This window comes from Electrophorus electricus, chromosome 3 (genome assembly GCF_041902795.1).
Source record: "Electrophorus electricus isolate QZ-2024a chromosome 3, ASM4190279v1, whole genome shotgun sequence".
NCBI classification, from domain to species: Eukaryota; Metazoa; Chordata; class Actinopteri; order Gymnotiformes; family Gymnotidae; genus Electrophorus; species Electrophorus electricus.
Window position 1 is genome coordinate 33,926,991 of NC_137499.1, and position 15,639 is coordinate 33,942,629.

At 41.4% G+C, this 15,639-nt stretch overlaps 2 protein-coding genes across 7 annotated transcripts in view; one reads left to right on the plus strand and one right to left on the minus strand.

Moving 5' to 3' along the window:
• ddx42 (DEAD (Asp-Glu-Ala-Asp) box helicase 42) overlaps window positions 1–5,703 on the minus strand; it is a 15,884-nt gene extending 10,181 nt beyond the window's left edge. Inside the window, exons 1-13 of one of the 3 annotated variants that reach the window (XM_035533040.2) lie at window positions 5,625–5,703; window positions 4,808–5,059; window positions 4,331–4,481; window positions 4,169–4,230; window positions 3,868–3,904; window positions 2,917–3,069; window positions 2,555–2,659; window positions 2,267–2,386; window positions 1,717–1,893; window positions 868–996; window positions 529–628; window positions 327–374; window positions 131–228 (exon numbers count right to left, since the gene is read on the minus strand). In XM_035533040.2, coding sequence (XP_035388933.1) covers window positions 131–228; window positions 327–374; window positions 529–628; window positions 868–996; window positions 1,717–1,893; window positions 2,267–2,386; window positions 2,555–2,659; window positions 2,917–3,069; window positions 3,868–3,904; window positions 4,169–4,230; window positions 4,331–4,481; window positions 4,808–5,022 — 1,395 coding nt within the window. In that variant the 5' untranslated portion in view covers window positions 5,023–5,059; window positions 5,625–5,703. Of the gene's footprint in view, window positions 1–130; window positions 229–326; window positions 375–528; window positions 629–867; window positions 997–1,716; window positions 1,894–2,266; window positions 2,387–2,554; window positions 2,660–2,916; window positions 3,070–3,867; window positions 3,905–4,168; window positions 4,231–4,330; window positions 4,482–4,807; window positions 5,060–5,616 lie in introns of those variants that run through there. The other 2 variants (XM_035533047.2, XM_081711225.1) reach the window with 2 other exon arrangements.
• Window positions 4,985–15,470, plus strand: strada (STE20 related adaptor alpha). 4 transcript variants are annotated; one of them, XM_026997831.3, is made up of 13 exons: window positions 4,985–5,081; window positions 6,505–6,571; window positions 6,719–6,776; window positions 8,615–8,643; window positions 11,273–11,375; window positions 11,756–11,877; window positions 12,124–12,232; window positions 12,339–12,462; window positions 12,868–13,039; window positions 13,361–13,465; window positions 13,874–14,127; window positions 14,388–14,430; window positions 14,520–15,470. In XM_026997831.3, the coding sequence occupies exons 2-13, from the start codon at window positions 6,560–6,562 to the stop codon at window positions 14,673–14,675; spliced, it is 1,287 nt and encodes a 428-aa protein (XP_026853632.1). In that variant the 5' UTR covers window positions 4,985–5,081; window positions 6,505–6,559; the 3' UTR covers window positions 14,676–15,470. The 4 variants fall into 4 exon arrangements, with proteins under 4 accessions (XP_026853632.1, XP_026853631.1, XP_081567361.1 ...); XM_026997830.3 differs by lacking the exon at window positions 4,985–5,081 and adding an exon at window positions 5,792–6,047; XM_081711236.1 differs by lacking the exons at window positions 4,985–5,081; window positions 8,615–8,643 and adding an exon at window positions 6,034–6,047.
• The last annotated feature ends 169 nt before the right edge of the window (window positions 15,471–15,639 follow it).

Here is a 15,639-nt window from a genome sequence, read left to right on the forward strand (position 1 = left end):
AAAAAAGCCTACCTAGGAATGTGCTCATCTTGAACATATTACATATTATTTGAACAAATTACATACTATATTTGAAAACTGTTTAGCATGAGTTGATGCAGTGCTGCTAGGAAGGGAAAATTTGCTGCACCTCTCCAATATCTCCTTGTACGACACGGATCGGGTCAATCAGAATATCCCGTGCAAGCTTCTCTATCTTCTTCCTGAATGTGGCACTGAACAACAAAGCTGAGAGCGAGCAAGAAAAAAGATAAGTAAGACACCAAACATGCATGCATGTGCGCACACTGTTCTTGACAAATACACATTATATCATTGACACTCACTTTGTCTGTCTGGTCTAACATGGCTGGCGATAGATCTCACTTGATATTCTGGTAGTAAAGGCAAAAACACAACCCTCAACCCAAAGAAATCACAATGGAACAAAATGTGGGTTTTTAAGTTCATATGGAGCATAGAGAACAATGAAAACAGCTGAGCTAAAAAGTTGATACTAGTACTAGTACAAGAGGTGTATGTGCTTACCAAAGCCCATATCAAACATGCGGTCAGCCTCGTCGAATACAAGATAAGTCACTCTCTGCAGCGATGTTGCCTTCTTTTTCACATGATCGATCAGTCGACCCTGTGCATGTGTATGAGGAAACATGATCAATGATGTGCTTCTTTATGACTCACACACTAAATAAACCTGTACCTTATTGATACAGCTCGAAACACTTAAGAAGATAAAAGATAATAGATGCACATTCCATTTTGGAACATATTGACTAGCCCTTCAGAATCTAAATTCAGTCAGCATTTGGAAATTTGCTTTCAAGCAATAAATAATTTCAGAAAATACAATGGTTTGTGGATGCTTACCGGGGTGCAGACGACAATCTCTGCGCCATCCTGCAGAGCCTTGGCTTGCTCCCACATGCTGCCACCACCATACACAGCCACAGAGCGCAGACCATAGACCTTCCCAAAGCGCTTACACTCAGCATGGATCTACGCACACGCACGCACGCACACACACACACACACACACACACACACACACACACACACACACACACACACACACACACACACACACACACACACACACACACACACACACACACACACACACGCGAGCATAACTACTGAAGATGAAAAGACGATGCGCTCTAACCCTTGCTCGCATTGACACACTGTGTGGGCTGTACTTCTGTTCTTCCTCCTGTGGCTATGCTCTGACAGCCATCTACCTCTTCATATACATCTACTGTATAACCTGCCCCCACACCCTAAAAATGAACCCCAGACAGGGTCGTACACCAAAGTATAACCAGACATTATTGCAGAAGCCCCAATGAGAGTTGCTACAATGTGGAGAAACCTTTTAATGTGTAAAGCTATATATCTCAGATTCATTTTTTAAAATCTGAAATATCATAGTAAACACCAAGAAAAAAGCAATTGACATACCACTGTTTATGAAAATACAAGTGAGTACATTTCTATGAACAAACCCTGTGATATTTATACTGTAGATTCAATTGACTTTGATGTCACCTTGGTAACAGACAATGCCCTTAAATTCCCACCATGCCATGAGAATGGCTTTTGTGCACCTCATGTGATAGCTGCTCAATAGGTCTCCAATGCATGCCCTCCCTATTTAACTGCATGCCCTCCTCATTTCATCTCTCTGTCTTTCTCCACCACCACCATGTTTTCTCTGACCTGTTGGCAGAGTTCTCTGGTAGGGCAGACAATGACAGCGATGGGTCCCTCGCCCTGCTCCAGCTCCTTCTGGTCCATGATGTGCACCAGCATGGGCCAGATGAAGGCGGCCGTCTTGCCACTGCCCGTTTTGGCGATGCCGATCATGTCTCTGCCACTCAGTGCTATGGGGACACCCTAACACAGAAACAAAGGGGAAGAGCCCAGGCACTGTTAACCCACACATGCCTATAATGGGAGCATGTTTTTGCTCATCTGATCTTGCGATTTACAAGCAATTCAGAGAAACAAAGATTTACAAATGCAATATGTCTATTCATTAATATAGTTTGAACTCAAACATTTACGGCATTTAGCTGACACTCTTATCCACAGCGTCTGCTACAAGTTATGGTGCTATCCAGAGTATCTGCTAAACGTTATGTTATCAAACATCATAAAAAAAAGATTGTGCTAATGAATAAATGCCATATGCTGATAAGTCAATAAACAAAACAGCTACAGATTAAATATTAGTTAAACACAGGTGTTTTGTTGTGTGGCAGTTCACCTGACACTGGATGGGTGTAGGCTGGGTGTACTCAGATTTGCGAATCTGGTTCATAAGCTGCTCATCGAAGCTGAAGTGAGCAAAACTGGTACAGGGCTTAGGGGGAGCAGCTCCAGACACCTGTTCACAAAAAACACATTTTTAAAACCAGTTCTCTGTGTATGTGTGAACAAAGTCCCATTATTTACCATTATATGGAAGCAAATGTATCTTCTGTTTTCTGGACTGCCATTAACAAGCAAATAGGCAAGTACATGTATGTGTGTGACAAAGTGTAAACCCACATACCCTCAGATTAAGTTTCTGTCTCAGTTCCACCACTTGTGTTCCAGTTAGGGTATTGAGCTCTTCATGCTCAATGTAGAAGTTCTTTTCAAAAGGAGGGTAGTCAATCTATAGGAAGATTAGGAAACAACTGTCAGATGGTCCTATAAATGTCTGTGTTGGTTATGGGTAGCATATCATAATGACTCAAAATGTGAGTGCATTCATATTCAGATATTTTGTCCTATGCTTTCAACTGATCCATGACAAGTAAAAAACAAACACCACAAAATGCTTCATATGCTACATCTCGTTACAGAGTAATAATTTGCTCAGATGCAGCACTGTATCTTAGTTCATAGGGGAGGCTGGCATAGCAGTAGTACCTCGGAGTGGTCAATAGGAGGCAGTGGCAGGATGATCTTTTTGGTGGTAGGTGCAATGGGGTTTCCGTCACTGTCATAGTCGACATTCTCTTCCTCTTCCTCCTGGGTCAGCCCTGCTGTTGGGTTCTCCGCCATGTAACGAAAATAAGCCTCCTGCGTGCAACAATGAGCCAAGTGTCAGGCAGCAATAAATGTGCACTCAGAGTATGCGGCCCAACACAGGCTTCTCAGAACTGTCGTACTAGCACCGATGGGCAAAATTGTAGTGTCGTTTCTGAACGGGTGATGTGAATTAAAAAGGTGGTTAAAAATTACCACCTATATAAATAGCTGTGGCCACAAAAGGTAGAATATGTTTCTCACTAGCCAGCATAAAACTGCAATACAACTTAAACAGGCATTTGAAACATCAGGCCAAACACCAATAAAGGCATCTGACTTGGTAACCTAGGAAAATAGTTGGCATTGAGACTGACAAAATCATCACCTACATCATCATCATCATCTTCTTCACCCAAAAATGTATGTCAAAGTGAAGCACTGTCACAACACTAAAGCTTTGACCAAAACGATAAATTATGACTAGCATTTAAATAATGACATATTCCTAAATTTGGAGGGACTGCAAATTCAACTGAGCACACATGGATAAATGCATGTTAGAATGACTTTAGAACATATGGGCACTCAAATGACCTAACCAAGCACCCAATTCCCCAACTGCAGAGAGATCTCAAGACTTTAACCTGCAAAAGGTACCCTATGTAGGTACATGGTAGTAAGTGAGGTAGAGGAAGAGAAGGAATAAAAAAATAACAAAAAAAAAAACTAAATAAAAGAAAAAAAGATAAAATAACTAAAAAGAAAATGCTAATTGAAAACATTTAGAGTGGCACAAAACATGTCTTGAAGTAGACCGATGATGAAAGTAACTTCAGGAGTGTCACTCACTTGCTCATCTTCCTCTTCAATGTCATCACGTATACCCCTGGAAGAAACAAGCGGAGAAAAAAAAACTTCCCTGCGACTCGCTCAATCACCTGAGGAAACCCTCATTCCAGTCAAGCCCCCAATACATTTATCTCCCACTCTACCAATTTCTGCTCTTTTCTTCTGCATGTACCATTTCCACTAGATAAACATATGGGACTGATACTTGGCCCTTTCTAGCACTATAAGACCAAATTCACACTGTACACTGGGAAGAGCTAAACTCTTACAGTGCCCCAAATGAATCTTTATTGAATCTTACTTGGACTGCTTTTTCTCTTTTTCTTTGTCCTCCAGTTTCTTCATGTCCTTCGCTGCTTGATTCTAATGGTAGTTTTTTTAAACATTGAGGGATTATTAAGTACAATGCAGTGATTACATGAAGTATTTGTAGGTGCCAGATCTTGGTGCTGTTGAACCTTACCTCCACCTCAGCCATAAAGGCATCGAGGGGGTCATCTTCACTGTCAGAGCCCCTGCCTATAGACTGGAATTGCTGCCTGGTTGGGGAGTTCTCTGCTGGGATATAGGGCAGGTCAGTATTGCCTGACTCCTCCTCTTCATCCTCAAAATATCTTGAGGAAAATCAAGAATGTGAGCCCACATCAGCCCAGATAAGTTTTGCTCACTTTGTAACCCAAGTAGCCTACATGAACTTTGTCTACAAAATCAGCATGCGTTAGTTAGAACCATGGGCGATAGGTTGTGCAATAGTTTGGGCTACTTGCTAGAAACTATCAACTTTCATTGAGTACAAGTTGACTTTCCTGTACGAGGTTACTAAGCACTAATGCGCAAATTACTCCGGGGTGAAGCCTCTGTAACCCTATTATTGAAATGGATTTTCAAATCTAGCAGTACAACTATACGTGTACAGTGTACAGCTAGCGATATCACTCACGCATTTTCTTCATCAAAATTTGCGCGTTTCGTGCCGATTTTGTAAAACGCTGGCAGCTGCTGGTTTTTGCCGTAACCTCCAGTTGATCCAGATGCCCCAAATGCGGTGTGGGATTTCTGTGTCAAACGAGGTTCCTCTTTTTTACTCCCAGCAAGGGAGAATCCTCCAAACCCAAAGCCTCGTTTCCCACCCGGACCACCCTTGTTCCAGTTCATGGCTAAAACGGCTATTACGTAGACAGCGCACGAACACCTGGTTAAAGGAAATGGAACAGGTTAGCATCATAGCGTTAACAGTTGAAAGCTTGTTAAAAACAGTTGCTCACATGATGTCTTCTTATTAGCTATCTAGCCATACTGAAATCTGCTAACTTCTTAACTTAGTTATAGCTTATCCTATTTGTTAACAGGAATGATAGCTAGCTAACTTAGCTAAATGAATAGCTCTGTACACGCATGATTATCTAGTTAGCTTTTAAAAATGTTTTAATTCTATTTTACGACCATAGGTCGTTAGCTACCTAAACCTATTAGCTAGCTAGCGTATGTTACAGCATAACCAAGAGCATCTAGCTATCCTAGTTACATAACATGCCTCGGAGCAGCTAATACTAGCTAAGATTAGAGCTAACTAGCTAATCTAGCTAGCTAGCTAAGTGGGCAAGGCAGACGGGCCGAACTGTGGAAGCGGACGTGCACTGCACAGCTGTTTTCTGTCATTACAACGAGTTTAATAAATGTCGATTCTTTTAGTGTGCAAATTATTTCTTAGACTATGTAATACACCGAAATGAACATATAGTTATCTACCTAGCTACCTGAACTATAAATGCTGCTGAGGAGTTCTGTTTACTGTCGCTGTACCATCTACTCGTCTATGTTGTGTTCTACGTCATTGGAAATCGACTTCTGTTGTGTAAAACGTTAAATATCCTCGCCACATTAGGTGTGTTAGACGTTCTATTTTTTTCTCAGACGCGAGTCAATAAACGCACGAGCGCCAACGGTTTCTCCGCCCTTATCCGAAGTGAATTAATCGAATAATATTTGGCCGACATCTGCGCCGTAAACTGTACTTGAGCAATTACTGAACATTTTAGTTTTTCGTGTCTAGTTAAAAGGTTTCACACCCCATAGTTAAAACCCTACCGTGGGCTATTGTGGGTCTAAAATATGTACTGATCTAAATTAACATAGCTAATTATATAACAAAACGATAAGAAACAAAGACGCCTGTCAAGGTAGGTAAACTGTCGCAGTGAACATTCGGTAGCTAGTACGTTTTTAAAAAAGTAAGGAGTCAAGTTAGCCAGCTTATTGAGATAACTTAGCTCGCTGGCTAAGTGATAGTAACCGATTTGCTATTGGTTGTTAACCATCAGTTAGCTAACCGAACCTAGCTAGTTAATATTAGATGGTGTATTTGTGGTGGAGGATTTCCATAACAGCAGCGTTTCTTGCTGTGTACATCTTCGCAGAAGTTATTTATATAAAGTGTTTGTTCTGTACACGGAAAAGAGCTTGTAACACAAAGACTGGCTAGCTAGCTAGCTAACATTAGCTAAACTAATCGATATTGGTTAACACTCCAGTTTTGGAGAGAAACGGAACAGGTAATAGTAGCGCAGATTAAAATTCTCTTTCTAAATGTGTCTTAAATGAGCTAAGGCTGTTTCTTCTGTTACTCGTACTTTGTAGGTGATTATTTCGAAAGTGTATTAGATGGTGTAACTTTTCACCTTCATAAGGATCCATGTCTTTTTTGGTGAGTTGACTTGACTGTTATGTTTGTGTGTTTAAAATCCAGCACTATAATTGTGTTCATGGTGGCAATCACTTCAATTGTACTCACTTTGGCTGAATTTCTCTTGCTGGCTCTCCCATCCTCTATCTGACTGTCTTTCTCTCTCAGCGCTGGGTATCAGAAAAGCTGAGTGTGGAGAGCCTGAGGGATTTGGAGTTATTTGGTGGTGAGTACTGTAGCTCTCTGTGCTCTGCTATTGCTCTGCTTTTCTTATGCTCAAAATGCCACCCCTACTCCCACTTCGCACCTCAACCTTTAGCTGTGCTGAATGTGAAGGGTGAAGGGGAGCCCTTCTAACATTAACTATAGTCTCCATAAACGTGACCCTGCTTTTGTAAAACGCACACAAAAAAACATGCACCACACTGCCGGAACTTACAGTGTATACGTATGTTACACGAAATGCATTTGTTTTCAGACAATGTAGTTCAAGGGCGCACAGCTCCAACCATGAAGTGCTGAAGTGCAGCAAAGTTTGGTGTGCTCCCTGCTTAAACACATCTGATTTAACTCATCAGTTTATTACAGCTTTAATAGCTATGTTTACAGCAGGGAGCACACCAAACTGTGCTGGCCTCTAGCCTTCCAGAACTGGCACTGTGTGTCCCTGTTATAGATTCCCTTAAGGGCTGTGATTGTACTTGCTTTGAGCAAGAATGGATCTTACTGGACTCAAATCCTCATCAGAGTCAACTAAGTGTCCCCCCCAGTAGCCAATGCCAGCCTTGTGCAGTTCTCCATCAGAAAAGTTTACAGTGCTGGCCTTTCTGATGATAGGATAATCACGTTCGCACACAACTGACCAATACTATTGCAGAATCAAACAGCCCACTTAAACGAGTGAAAGTTTTTCATTGAGCATAGTGGGTAAGGAGGACATGTGTCTGCATACTTAGATGATTTATCAGAAATGTTCTGTATCTGTGGTAGCATGTAGTGGTAGCGTTGAACCGTAAGTAGCACATTTTTAATTGCTCTGGTCTATGACTGTCAGAGAGGTTATATTAGTAGATTTCTCCTATGTTGATTTTGGCACCTGTTTCTTCAGTGCTTACAATGTTTTGTCAGCAAAAGCTTAACTCCTTGTGCATGAACGTAGTGATTCCAAACTGCATAGAAGGTGCAGATGATTGAATGGATAGACAGAAACCAAACTACAAAGAAATAGGTTATATGCATTTTTCTGGTTGAAAAAATATGCAGGCCATTTTAGGCATTTTTGTTATATATTTGGCAAAAACTACCATGGTAATAAATCAACATTAACCCATTAGATCGGCATGCAAGGGAGGATTGGTGTTTTTGCCCATTTTGCATTCTAAGGTGCTCATTTTGGTCTGCCTCTCATTGCTGATTGGTTGTTGCATGTTGCTGTGCATTTGCTCGGCTCGGAAGACAAAATTGAAGTCCAGGTTTCTGTTTGCTCTTGGCTGCTGCCTGTCCCCTTGGTGATGTGTGAGTTACGTAGCCTAAATGTATATTTACTTTTAAAATAATTTAAGATGGACATTACATATGAACTGCATATTAAGTTATCACTTTGTAGTTCAGGTAAGATGATGGAATTCTGGGCTTCTTTACTCCATGCTATGTGATGATTTTCTGACATGATTAGGTTATGTACATTGTATGTAAAAAGGTAGGTAGGTATGTCTTCCTATAATGACCATGTCAAACCGTCTATATTACGCCTCTTTGGTCTTTCAAAATTTATGCTCAAGTCACCTGTTAGAGAAAAATACCCACAGCTCAGATCTCGCCTAAATCAAATAATTTACTTAAAGTTCAAGTCCGGCGGCATTCAACAAATTAATGATATAAAGCCAGTTTTGTTTTTTTGTTTTTTTTCTCTTATTTTCACTAAAACAAAGTGTTTTTGTTGGTGTGCTGGAAGATGCTCTTTTGAGGCATAATATAATGCCATATTCTCCAAAACCTCATTAAACACAGGTTATTTGTCTATTTGTGTGTCTTTTGCATCATTTACATGATTTCTCTACCCAGAGCAAGCTCAGGCAAGCCCACTCAGGAAAGTAAGTGTGGTATCTCTGTTACTGCTTTTTGTGTAGCCTGGTGGTGTGTGTGTGTGCGTGTGTTTTAATGCAATAGATGGGGTGTATGAGCATGCAAGATGCGTGTTTTTAATGGATGTGTTAACAACTGAGCAAGTGAGTGTGAGTACCTGATCTCGTGGCAATGTTTCTGTGCATGCACTCATTTTGCTGGTGTTTGGTTCCATGTGATGACACTAATTTCTCACTTAGCTGTGTCTCACGTGGCCAAGACTTGCAGGGCTGCTGCATAAGAAACAGTCTGCACAAGAGGTCTACTATTTCTGCAAAATAGTACTTTTAATTTAATAATTGGCCATACATCGGTACATCAATAACAAGGCCTGTTAGATTTTAGAAGCCAAGAAATGTATTGCTTTATAGACAATTGTAGATGTTAGGAAAAGCAAGTATTGAAGGCCTAAGGTGTAAGGATCAGGAAAGCGTGATGGCTAGGGTACAGGGAGAAGCCTTTCAAGCATGCTAACCATGGTGCCTTGAGTCTGTTTCTTCTCTCACCCCAGTGGTTGCGTGTGCATCTGTGGTGCTGTGGTGTTGCTTTGGTGACTTACTCTATGTTTTTGGGGGCCAGTGGGTGTGAGTTTTTGTTATTAATCTATTGAATCTATAAGATCAGTGTTGAGGTTGGAAAATGTGGTCAGCAGTGGTTTTACATGTGTAAATTCAGGATGGTGTTCTGTGTTAATTGCAAAGCATGGCAAAACCTATCATTCTTTAAACTCGCCTTAATGTGTTTAGTTTTAGTAACAACGCAAGCTGCGAATTAATGATGTAGTATGGCTGAGGCATCTTAACAGACCAGTTCAAACATATTTTTCCACTTAAGCCTTTAGTCTTGCAAACAAGTAATAGCCACTGTAAATGCATAATAGAGCATTACATTAATAGAACAAGATGGAAGCCCACATCTGGTCCCTTCTTCTGCTGATTAGAATACACTTGTGCTTTCTTTGTTTTCATGGACTACTTCCTGCAATTTGTATATTATGGACAGTCACTCCTGCTTGGTTTAAAACAGATTTCATACTCAGAATAGCAAATAATCCTTCATAATCTCCATAGTCTTCTATGATTTTAGTTATGGAAAATCTGAATTGTCTAATGTATGAAAACCTGTATTTTTTTAGTTGGAGAACTGTACAGATTTCACCAGTGACTTCAAATGTTTTTTGGTTTTTTTAATTATACAGATTGGGGTTCAGTTAAGAATTGAGAACATTTTTGGTTTGAACAACAATTTTTCTCTGTTTGTGACCTTTGACTGTGAGTGTGTGTGTGTGTGTGTGTGTGTGCACGTGTTTAATGCAATGTAATTATCAATGACAACATGGCTGAATATGTGTGCAATCATAGAAACCAAATGACTATTGTTGCTCTTAGGAGCAGCATATCTTGCACTCTAAAATGCCTCTTACCCACTGACTACAGTTGTAGCCAAAAATTTTGAGACTGACATCAGTTTTGGTTTTCACAGTTTACTGCATCAGTTTTTTTTTTTAGGTCCTTTTGTCAGATGTTTATATGGTATAGTGAAGTACAATTATAAGCATTTCATAAGGTGTTTTTTTGTTTGTTTGTTTGTTTTTTAATTGACACATCTAGTTTAAGCAAATACTTAATATTTACAGTGTTGACCCTTCTTTTTTTAAGACTTCTGCAATTCGCCTTGGCATCCTGGATATCAGCTTCTGGTCAAAATTTTGACTGATGGCAACCCATTCTTGCCTAATCAATGCTTGGAGTTTATCACAGTTTTTGTGTTTTTGTTTTTCTACCCTCTTTCTGAGGATTGACCACAGGTTCTCAATGGGAGTGAGATCTGGGGAGTTTCCTGGCCATGCTCAAAATGTGCCTAGGAACACTGCCATGAATAAGGAATGGTATCAAAACGTCTTCCAAGAGCAACTTTTCCCAACAATCCAAGAGCAATTTGGTGATGAACAATTCTTTTTCCAGCATGACCGAGCAACGTGTCACAAAGCAAAAGCGATAACCAAGTGGCTAGGTGAACAAAACATTGAAATTTTGGATCCATGGCCAGGAAACTCCAGTTTAAGAAAGTCTTTGCTTAAACTGGATGTATTTGTCAATAAAAAGTTTAAATGCTTATAATTGTACTTCACTATACCATATAAACATCTGACAAAAAAAAAAAACTAAGGCAGTAAACTTTATGAAAACCAAAATCGGGTCAGACTCAAAACATTTGGCCACGACTGTACATGGTAACACTGTAGACCAGGAGGTCATTGACTCACGTTCTTTGTTAGGTCATATTGGAAGAAGAACAGATTCTGTCCCTGGTGTGTTGATGGTGGTAGCATCAAATATTCAGTGGTCACATTATGCACTCAGTTGGCTCCATGTCCACAGCACCCCTCTTCAAAATAGCCTGAGCAGAACATGTGATGCTTCCTCAGTACTCTTGAGCTTTGCTTTTTCTTCTACTCTGAATCAGGCCAGGTTTAGGTCAACAGAAGTGCCTGTGTATTTCAGATTTGTGAAAGTTTATGTAATCTGGCATGGCACTTTATGAAGAGCTGCAAAATGTGCTGGTCTGTGACTAACAGCCCTGGGTCCCTCATTTCAGGCCAATGAGGACAGCTGTGAGTCTCTGAGCCCCCTCCCACCACGGGACAACATGGGAACATTTTTGCCTGACAGCAGTGCCTATGAGCTCCTCACCATCATAGGTTAGTCTAAGGTGGAGTTCAGACCCACTCTCTGTCCTCTAACTGCTGGCTTATTTGCCATCTGAGGTGGATGGTGTAGGTCCAGGAAGTGAGAATTCTTCCCAATCATCTGGATTTGGGAAGAAATGTTACTTCATGGATGTCATCTGGAATTTTTCTGGATTTCATCTGGAACTACCTTAAGCCACTAGGTAGAATTAATTAGTAAATAAGTTATCAAATTAATTGTCTAGTCAAATCAACTGGATTGTTCTTTTTTAACTTGAACTCGTACCTTTCTTCTTATTATTCCACAGTTTTCTTATTATTCGACAGATTTGCAAATACAGATACAGCTTGTGCTTGTGTGTGTGTGTGTGTTTGTATTTGTGCACATGCAGGTCGAGGCCTGGAGGACCTAATGACGGTCAACTTTGTCAGATACAAACCTACAGGAGAGCACATTGCTATTCGGCGCATTGATCTGGAGTCCTGCACCAATGACATGGTCAACTACTTGCAGGTCTCAAGACGCACTCGTTGACTCCACTCCTGACATAAACCTGTTTAGTTACGATCTACTGTTTAGTTTAGTTAGTTTAGTTAATGATCTTTAGCTCGATCATTTAGCTAATTATCAAACCCTTGAATCAGCTAAGCTAGAGCAGGTCCAATTCAAAGCTAAATTGATTATGGGCAGCTCCCAGACTGGAGTGCACTGCTGAGATACACAGTAATGTTATACCCTTTGTATTTGTGTCTCTTCCAGGGAGAACTCCATGTGTCTAAACTGTTCCACCATCCCAGCATCCTTCCTTACAAGAGTATCTTCATTGTGGAGAATGAGTTATGGGTGATAACACCATTTATGGCCTATGGTGGGCAATAAAGAGCATATCTTTTTAAGTTGTTGTAAGTTTTGGTTTTAATCTGCTACTGATGGCTATTAGAGTGCGTGTGTCTTTGTATGTTGACCTTCTCCAGGTTCAGCACGGGATTTGATCAGCACTCACTTCACAGATGGGATGAGTGAGTTGACCATTGCATACATCCTGCTCGGAGTGCTCCGGGCCCTAGAGTACATTCACCATATGGGCTATGTGCACCGGTGAGAACACATACATACATATACATACACACACACACACACACACACACACACACACACACACACACACACACACAACAAACATACACATTTCTTGGATTCTGATAGATGGTCATGATAAAGATTGGCCAATCTGTTTTTCACAAAGAAAAGTATATATACAATGTGTTTTATTTCAGAAACAATGGTGTGCTGCCTCTGCTATTAAATATATAGTGTATAATAATACTACTACTTGTTTGTTCATTCGTTCATTCATTCATTTGTTCGATTCATTCATTTATTAAACAGCTTGCTGCAGTGACATGCAGGACATGCAGAAACATGCACTGCATGTCCATAGACCCATTCCAGATCAGAATTCTCTCTTATTTGGATGTGGCGTGATTCTATGTGCGGCTGCAGGAGTGTGAAGGCTAGCCATATCCTGATCTCAGCAGACGGCCAGGTGTACCTGTCTGGTCTGAGGAGCATCTTCAGTCTGATCGGACATGGCCAAAGGGCACGTGTGGTCCATGATTTCCCCCAATATAGTGTAAAAGTGCTTCCCTGGCTCAGTCCTGAGGTGCTACAACAGGTAATGCTAGTATGTGCATGTGTTTACTGTATGTACATATGTATATTCCTAACCACATATATCTATGTAAATGCAAGTATATATTTATATATATACGTATGTGCTGAATGCACTCTTTGAGCTGTTCTCTTATTTATAGTGTGTGTGCGTGTGTGTGCGTGTGTGTGCGTGTGTGTGCGTGTGTGTGCGTGTGTGTGCGTGTGTGTGCGTGTGTGTGCGCGCGTGTGCGTGCGTGTGTGCGTGCGTGTGTGCGTGCGTGTGTGTGTGCGTGTGTGTGTGTGTGTGTGTGTGTGTGTGTGTGTGTGTGTGTGTGTACACCAGAACCTTCAGGGCTATGACTTCCGCTCAGACATCTACAGTCTGGGAATTACTGCATGTGAGCTAGCCAATGGTCATGTGCCATTTAAGGACATGCCTGCTACCCAGGTAGGCGAGGCACATGCTTCTCTTACACTTGGGCTGCCCGTGTGATCTCACTGTAGGACCTTTTGGGTGCTGTCTTTCTGTTTTCTTTTCTTATGAGTTACTTATATTACTGTTCAGTTTTGTCATTACAAGATCACAAAATGTACATCACACTAAAATGTTGATATGATGTGTATGAGACACAAAACAGTAGGATACAAACAGTGAATATGATGATATAAATAGCAAGACTTGGTGCAACAATGGGCAGCACTCCCATATACCACAGTAGGGAGCTAAAGTCTGTACTGGTAAAGCAAGTCATTACATCAGTTCTGCAAATGTTTCTTTTTCTCACTCTCTCTGTCTGTATCTTTTTCTCTCTTCCACACATACACTCTGCCCTGCTCATGTATGTGTACATTTCAGATGCTGTTGGAGAAGTTGAATGGAACAGTGCCATGTCTGTTGGACACCACCACTGTTCCACCAGAGGAGCTCAGCATGAAGCCTTCCCGATCAGGGGCTGACTCTGGCATCTGTGAAGGTCCCGGGGCTGGGGGGGCCCGCCACACTAATGGGGAGCCATCCTCCTCCTCAGGGGCAAACCCTTACAGTCGCACCTTCAGCCCTCACTTTCACACCTTTGTGGAGCTGTGCCTGCAGAGGGACCCTGAGAAGAGGTGACCTCTTACATCCTGAACCAGTGGAGCCAGGCTCTGCTCCTAGAGGGCCAGAGTCCAGCAGAGTTTGGTGATATCCCTGTTCTAACACACCTGACACAACTCAGCAGTTAATGACCATGCTACAGGTGTGTTTGAACCAGATAATCACCAAACTTTGCTTGGTCCTGTCACTCCAGGAGTGATGTTGGGCTTTTGCTTTAAATAATTAAGTTAAATGCTTGGGTGCATGGTGACATGACTAACTTACATTTTTGCAGACCTTCTGCCAGCAATCTGATTGGCCACCCCTTCTTCAAGCAGGTGAGAGTGCTAAAATCTGCAATGCCATCATACATGCTCATATAACGTTCTCACGTTAGAGGTACCTCACCGTTTTCCATCCCTTTCAGATAAAGCGGCGTCCGTGCGAGGCCTTGCCCGAGCTGTTGCGGCCGGTCTCTCCCCTCAGCAGCTTTGAGTGTGTTCCACCCCAAGACTCACCCTCGGGACTGGCCAGCCTGGAATCTGGTCTCAGTCAGCTGGATGTGGATGACTGGGACTTCTGATGCAGGGAGATGTAGGATGGCATGGGATGAATACACTTCTAGTGGATGATGGTGGGAAAATTTAAAATAAAAAGATGCCTTGTTGTTCACCTGGAAGGTGGGAAGGGCAATTGGGTGCATGATGTGTATGTGTTTGTTATTGAGTAGGTAGGGAAGGGAAAATGAGGAGTTAAAGAGGGGGTCCATGACTGCTGGTGGTCTCTGTATATATTGTTTTGTATATAATTGAAAGCACTTGAAAGAGGACTGTTGTTTCTTTATCTCTCGTGGAGATGTGCAAAGCCAGCAACCGCCACAGCCTTGCCTAACTGATTACTCTCAGAAAGATGCAGGAGTCTGAAAGCATGCATGTGCACACATCCAGCAATACTGCTTTTTCAGAGACAAGATCACCATGTTAGGATGTTGGATGCTCAGTTCTGTGCACTCTGGTACTGATGAGTTGTGTTTTGTAATTATTTGAACATGATTGACACACTCTGTCAATGTCTAATAGCTTTAGCATTGATTCTCTCAGCACAGAGTTCTGTTTACATATACAGTGGAGCATGGTGCGATGAAATCAAATGCTTCTTAACTGTATGGTTAAGGAGGAATCAGGCAACATTCACACGATGCTGTTGAGATTTCTGAGCTCGTCACAGTCCGTTGTACAATGAACATTGGTGATGCAGTGTTTGCATTTCCTTCATGTTAAGATGAAGCTATGACCATGGAATGTTCTGAAGTGGGGACACTATGTAGAGTTTCTCACATGTGGAATATTGGAAAAATAAAGATTTAACCTATCCAGGATTTTATGTATTGCTCAACATGCAGTCTTCAAGCAGAAATATGAGATTAAATTATGGATTTTGGAGATGAATCAGATTTACTTTAATATGCACCACAGCTCATTTTCACTCGAGTCCTCTTTCAGCAGGATCATGCTATCACTCTAAAAAGCGTTCAGGAATGATTTTCC

Bases quoted from the DNA above. Each gene is read 5' to 3' on its own strand.
- strada (XM_026997831.3), top strand. The intron at 14,128-14,387 runs GTGACCTCTTAC...ACATTTTTGCAG, and splicing joins CAGAGGGACCCTGAGAAGAG to ACCTTCTGCCAGCAATCTGA. The intron at 14,431-14,519 runs GTGAGAGTGCTA...CATCCCTTTCAG, and splicing joins GCCACCCCTTCTTCAAGCAG to ATAAAGCGGCGTCCGTGCGA.